The 6,604-nt window shown below is 32.3% G+C and overlaps 1 protein-coding gene across 1 annotated transcript; it reads right to left on the bottom strand.

The window, feature by feature from the left end:
* Window positions 1-2,627: 2,627 nt before the first annotated feature.
* On the bottom strand, window positions 2,628-3,914 carry LOC118202264 (innexin inx2-like). The gene has a single exon (XM_035374413.2). It carries the CDS (start codon window positions 3,816-3,818, stop codon window positions 2,712-2,714), a length of 1,107 nt encoding a protein of 368 aa, XP_035230304.1. The 5' UTR covers window positions 3,819-3,914; the 3' UTR covers window positions 2,628-2,711.
* Between the last annotated feature and the right edge of the window lie 2,690 nt (window positions 3,915-6,604).

Here is a 6,604-nt window from a genome sequence, read left to right as displayed (position 1 = left end):
TAAATATTTTTCTGTTTCCGTATAGTGTTGCAATTGATCGCTTTGAAATCGTTTAGTTTGTTAATCAAAAATTCGTTGAAGTGTTGCAAAATATTAAATCTATAATAAAACAAATTTCGGTACTTTTCCGTTTTGCCGGCGCAAGCGATAAAGTCGCCAATATTGGTACAACCGATGCCAAACAGAATATTCTCGCTGGTAACTTTTTACGCCTCATTTTCAAAACAAGTCGCAGCTTTTTCTGATTGTTTCTTTCAATACTGGCATATAATTACATAGAATTTTTATCAGATAGTTCAGTTTTATGTCTAAGGCTATTTCGGTAGTTAAGTCAATTAGGATTCAATCACAGCGCTTACCCGAAGTCGAAAATATAGAAAAGGTAAAGTCTAATGAGAATGCATTAGCGAAGTAAAGCACTGCGTTTGAAATTTCTGAGTAAGCTATTCGTACGAATTGAAATATTTCTTGCATTTAAACTTGTGCTCCAAATTAAGATTTAACTTGAAATTAATGTAGATAATTACTAAGAGCATTAGATTTTTGTAGAGTAGTTTACGTGAGATGAGATCGCTTGGGGTCACGTGATATGAACCCTTGAATCAGGATGTTGAACCATGAAAGCATAGTAAATTCTTAAATTAATGCCTTTTTACAAATTTATTGTCTTTATTTATTGGCTTTTTATAAAATTTTAAGCGATATTAAAATGTTTATGCCTTCAAAAAAAGAATTCTTAGAACTAACACTTTTTTTAATATTTTTCATGTGTATACTGTATGTTGTCGCCAATAAAGTCTGCTTGGCGAGATTTGCGCCGGCGAAACGGAAAAGTACCCAAATTTATAATTCAAATTAGGACTTCCACATGCCCATATTGTATGGAAAATTACGTTATTCAAATTTTGATGGCTCTAGGTACCGTTGTTTTATCATAATGAGAGAAATATACATACACTTATGCAGATTTTTCTTTGTTTAATTTCTTTAAATATAATACAGGGCTCTAATATTTGGTGGCAACAATTTGAAAAGTTATTCGCCGTTTATAGTTTTCAACGCAAAATGCCCAAAAAAAAAAAAAAAGAATTAATAGTCTTTCTGGGCAAATTGGCCCTTTGGACTTAAAAATAAAAATAAATAATAAAAATAAAAATTTTTGCAAATTCTTTAATGAGCATAATGTGTATCTTGTCAGAAAACTAACGTATTTTTAACTTTCATTGTTCTAAACCAAATATTTTGGAGTACAATGTATACAGTGCACTCTGTCGTAGATCACTGTCCTTGAAAATGGCTAATATTTCTGACAACATGGATAAACTTTGCATTACCTCGATGTGACCTCGTCAGCTGGCTGAGACGCACCATCGTCACATTGGTATGACGGCCACCTCCTTAGAACACCAAAATCATCTCTAACTATAGGTACTCGTTTTCTGTATTATATATTTCGTATTTTTGCACCAAATTTTAATAATTTAAAATCAAAGTACTAATTTGAAATAGAAATAGCGGTACTGTTCTGTTATCGGGATCGGATTCAGACACTGCCAAAAGCTGACGATCTGGGGAAAAATTCGAAGCATAAAAATAATCGCCAAAATATTTGCGGTACGTTTAAGTTGAAGAAAAATCGAAGCGAAAAAATAACATCAGATGTTCGTAAAGTTAGACATTTTAATGTAATCTAAACAGCTTGCCAAAGAAATCAGAAAAAAAAAAAAAAAAAAAAAATCCTTTTATGGTCTTTTGTGCACTTTTGTTCAGACTGAATAATTCCTCGTTCCTGGAGAAATTGTATGGAAGATGTTTCATCATTAGGCAAGACCAAATTTTCAAATCCGTGGTAAATACAATAATAATAAAAACACAAGTGACCGTTACATCTTTAGAATTTGCATTCTCATTGCCAGTTCTGAAAAAGCATTTTTTTACTTTTTCTTAAAAAAGTTAACATTGTAACGACTTTCGACATAAACACTGGCAACATTGTAACGACTTTCGACATAAACACTGGCGACTTCTTAGTTTAACGAAACATTTGACGACGACTCCGGTCCCGATAACAGAACAGTACCGAAATAGCATTTGATTTTATAAAACTGATTCATATAACATTCGAAAAATTTAAAAGAAATAAACTATAGGACTTAATTCTTAAATATGCAATAAATGGTAATTACTAAACGTATATAAAAAGCTAGCATACCTTCATTTTAAACTGCCATAAATTTATATACACATGAAAAAGTAATATGCGCATTCGTATAGAAGTAAAATCATGTCATAAAGCATACTTTAAAAAAGCTGAAATATTCTTTTAAGAAAATTAATTTATTTTAGTAACACTTTAGTATATATACATACCTTAACTTAATAATTTAATATATTCTTCATTTAAACCACTACCGTTGTACGAAAAGCTGTTTACAGGAAATTTGGATAGTTCAGCAATTTAACCTGTCAAATTTATAATACTCTAAATATTTTTCACGTTTTTTAACATTTTAGTTATTTTTTCAATAAAATGAACACTTATAATTATTCAAAGCACCATGAAATGCGTTTCGATAGCTTAATTGCATGATCGTGAATGATTGCAAAAATAAACGTTCTTTCAAGAGTCGATGCAATTACTTTTAATGTTGCAATAGGGGCCTGAAGTCGAAACAGAAATATTAAAAGCTTACAGATTTATGTCTGAAATTTTACAATGGAGATGTAGCAGTCGAACTGTCTATCTCTTTACGAACTTCTTCTGTAAGCGATAAACTGTCACCCTCGTGTTTTCCATCTTTGTATTGAGACACAACACATATTTTCTCCAGCATCTGAGCAAAGTCGATATCTGTCATGATTTTCTGAAGCCTTGTCAAGAAAAAGGCATCACTATATGATAAACGGCTGCAGAGCGATTTCAGAGTCTCTTTTTCTGTTAACGGAGCTGAGAACAGGATTACTTTCATTCTCAGAGATGGAACTAATAAAATTATTCGATAAACCAAGACGATCCCACATAGAATGGTGAGGAATATGTACCAAGCATGGAGGAACAAGAATAATTTCATATATAGGTAGTTGAGAGGTAAGGCACAAAGGAAAGCATACTTTTGGCGGTTTCCTGAAGTACCGTAATGGGAAAGAACACAAGTACCCTCTGGCGGGAAGTAAAATTCCTTGAAATCTGACCACGTCTTGATAGAAATCGGAATGCTATCTGGAACACCTGTTACATCGAAGAAGGCAATCAACCACAGTGTTTGGGCAAGTGATATGGCATAATTGCAAGTTTCAAAGAAGATGTACAAGGCTGTGTAGATCTTATGTTTTCCTTGAGTGGCCAGGACATATTTGGCCAAAAATAACAGCTTCAGATTTCTTTTCTCTTCCTTGGCAAAAACGTTCTCAACACCAGCTATGAGACTCCTTGTATACCCTAATTCGTAAGATTTCCAAAACAGATGAGGCAGATAGAAATTGAAAGCATGTAATAGGAAAAATAAATTCACCCATGAATAATACCATTGGTATCGTTGATATTCATATGTTGACTTATTAATTAATGAAACCTTTCCATCGTCTTGAAATGGCGATGAGTAAACAGAATCGGCATAACATTTGGTCTGCATGTAGCGCAAAGGTATCCTATCCGTTGATGAGATGCATGTGAAAGAATCGCCTAGAACAAGCCTACATGTCACAATAAAACTGAAAATAACGAGCATCCAGACCGTCCATCTGTAGCAGAGGTAAAAAATGAAATTGTCAACTACTTTTTTCTTCAAAAATATACTCTTGAGAACGTTTCGAATCATGTCTGTTTTGCTTTCCGTTATACGTGTGAAAATATCGAACAGAACCGGTTCATGAAAATGAGCAGCTTCCTGCAGGAAGTCGAAAGCAGTTTGTAACTGAGAAAATAAACCTCGCCAAAGTGCATTAATAAACTTCGCCAAACATGCAGAAGACGCATCTTTGTTATTTTTCTTGTTGAGAATGAAAGTGAAAATTACAGTGTTGTTTCAAAATGCATTTTTAAATTGAATTTCTCTAGCCGTTTTGCAGTTTTCGTAAGAAATTTCTGTTTCATTGCGATAAAATTTAATGAACTTCTATCTCCCTTTCCCACATCCGTTCTTTTTAATTATTTATTTTTCAAAGTATTGATATTACCTGCTATCGTCTGCTGTTGTTTGAGCACTTCTTGTGTTTGAGCACTGAATCCTTAACTTCCACTCATATTGGTGATCGGAATTTACATTATTCAAATATTTCTAGATTTTATCGAAACTGCAATGTTATTTTTGTCTATCTCAATAGAGATTCAGAAAAGATAAAAAAATATAAATAAACTCAATTTGTTTTCATGTTTTCATCGACAGAAAGAAATTTCATGCAATTAATTTTTCATTATTTGCTTCAAAGCATACGTTATTTATAGATATATTGTAAGGTTTATGTTAACTCATTATCTTGTTTTTTACTGTCCTATTATATCTACTTTCGTCAGCTTCCTCTAGTATTTAAATTAGCTACGAATATATAAGAATAAAATTACTGAAAGAAAGACAGCTCTGAAAGAGATACTGGCCTTTCTCCTCTTACTCTGAGAGTTACTTTAAACCGGCATTAGTATTTTACTAGCCTCGTTTTTTGAGCATTTCAAATAGTCTGAGCCAAAGCTTTGTAGGTATTTTGATTCCGGAGGTAAATTAAAATCTTACTTTATATTTTGTGCTAGCTTAAAATCCCATAATAAGTAGAGCCAATTATAAGCACAAGCTGTACAAATTGTTAAATTTGAAATTTAATAATGCGCTTGTTTAAACCTTCTTCTGTGTTGGAGTTGCTTTGATAAACGGAGCGATAATTTCACCTAGCAGTCTCATAAAAAACTAATGTTAATTTATCAGCTATTGGTTTCTTTATAATATAAATGTATCTTTTCTAAGTAACGCATTTTTAAGTACCTAGTCTGATTCAACAGCGGGTAAGTGCACAAGATGAAGTGAGTAAGATCATTAAACTATACCAGTTTGTCTCGTGGCCAACTTGTGATGACTGATGAGAATTAGCTTTCCTTACTTTTTCTTATGTGTTAATGTAAATGCAAGTCACTTTCTCTAAGAAAGTCTTTCACGAAAGTCTGCCGTTTATAGCAGGGGAATTTCGAGTCTTGTACCATATTCAACAAATATTACACAATAGAAAATAGACATAGCATTAAATTAAACCAAAACAATAAGTAAAAAATCTGATGTATACACCACATGACTTCTTTGTACGAAATATTAAATTATACGCATTTTTTCCTGCATTTCATTTACACTTATTAGATTGAATTAAATCTACTTCGCGGATAGCGCATAAACCACAATAGAATAAATGCATTCTTTAAAATTCACTCTATTTGTTTACCACAGGGACACTTTGGCGCTAGATTCACTTAACAGTATTATATTTCGTTCATATTATAACTCAGAATGCACAAAATTTAAATCATTTAAAGAATTATCTAATCGTTGCCACATGTTCTATTCAAATACTATAATAAAGCTAGAACGATGTATAAAAGAAATTAAGCAAACAAAACAAAAAAGGAACAGTTTTTCACAGACGATTGAGTATTTCTCATTTAATTAATTCAGTTCTCACTTCGCGAGAAGGCAGAAATATATAAAAACTCAAAATATATGTATTAAAAATTACGAAGTAAATCTTAAACATTTATTTCCTCGAAAAAATTCCAGAAAGAATTAACCATGATTTAATTTGCAATAATAAATGAAGGCGTTAGCTTTGTTGTTGCGAAGCTACGTTTCTCTAGATTGGAAACAAATCCACTACTCTGTTGTTTCAAATGTAAACAAGCAATGGCCGCCATCAAAAAAATTATTAGGCTCAGCGGCACTTAAACAACTTTAAATTGTTGATAATTCTAAAAATATTGCATACAGATTTACTAAAGGCATAAAAACCTTAACCGGAAGATAAGAACAACATAATTCAATCATTTCTAAAGCAAAAAATGTACAATTTACAAACATATAAGAGTAAAGAAACTGAGATTACTGAGCCGGGTAACAGAGTGGATATATATATAAATATATTTATATACGTTTGGCGAGGCCGTTTGCAACCAAAATACGAGGTGCACATCTACAAGTTATAGTAGTCCTATATACAAAATTTCAACGTTCTGAGGCTATTCGTTTTTGAGTTATACGAGATACGTACGTACGTACATACGTTCGTACAGACGCCACGAAAAATTCTCTTCAGAATTCACTTTAAAAAAGCAGTTTCATAATTTTTTTGTAGGAAAAGAGTCTTTTATTCTGTCCTTACGTACAGATATCACGCAAAAACATCGTTAAATTGCATTCGATAGCGGTCAAAATGGGATATTTTCGTTGAAATATACTGCCTGAAACTTTTCGCGATTACAATACTTCCTTTTTACTTCGTACAAGGAAGTAAAAAATGGGAAAGAAATCCAAAGGAATTGTAAAACGATGGTTAAATGTCCACCCTGGTTTGGGATATATATTTTACGGTGAAACACCGAAATCTGGAGAATGTCGACTTTCACCAGTGAATG

Source organism: Stegodyphus dumicola, chromosome 8 (assembly GCF_044657685.1).
Source record: "Stegodyphus dumicola isolate Sdum_Otavi_A_Nest chromosome 8, ASM4465768v1".
NCBI classification, from domain to species: Eukaryota; Metazoa; Arthropoda; class Arachnida; order Araneae; family Eresidae; genus Stegodyphus; species Stegodyphus dumicola.
Note: the sequence above shows the minus strand (reverse complement) of the source record. Positions and strands in the feature narration are given on the sequence as shown.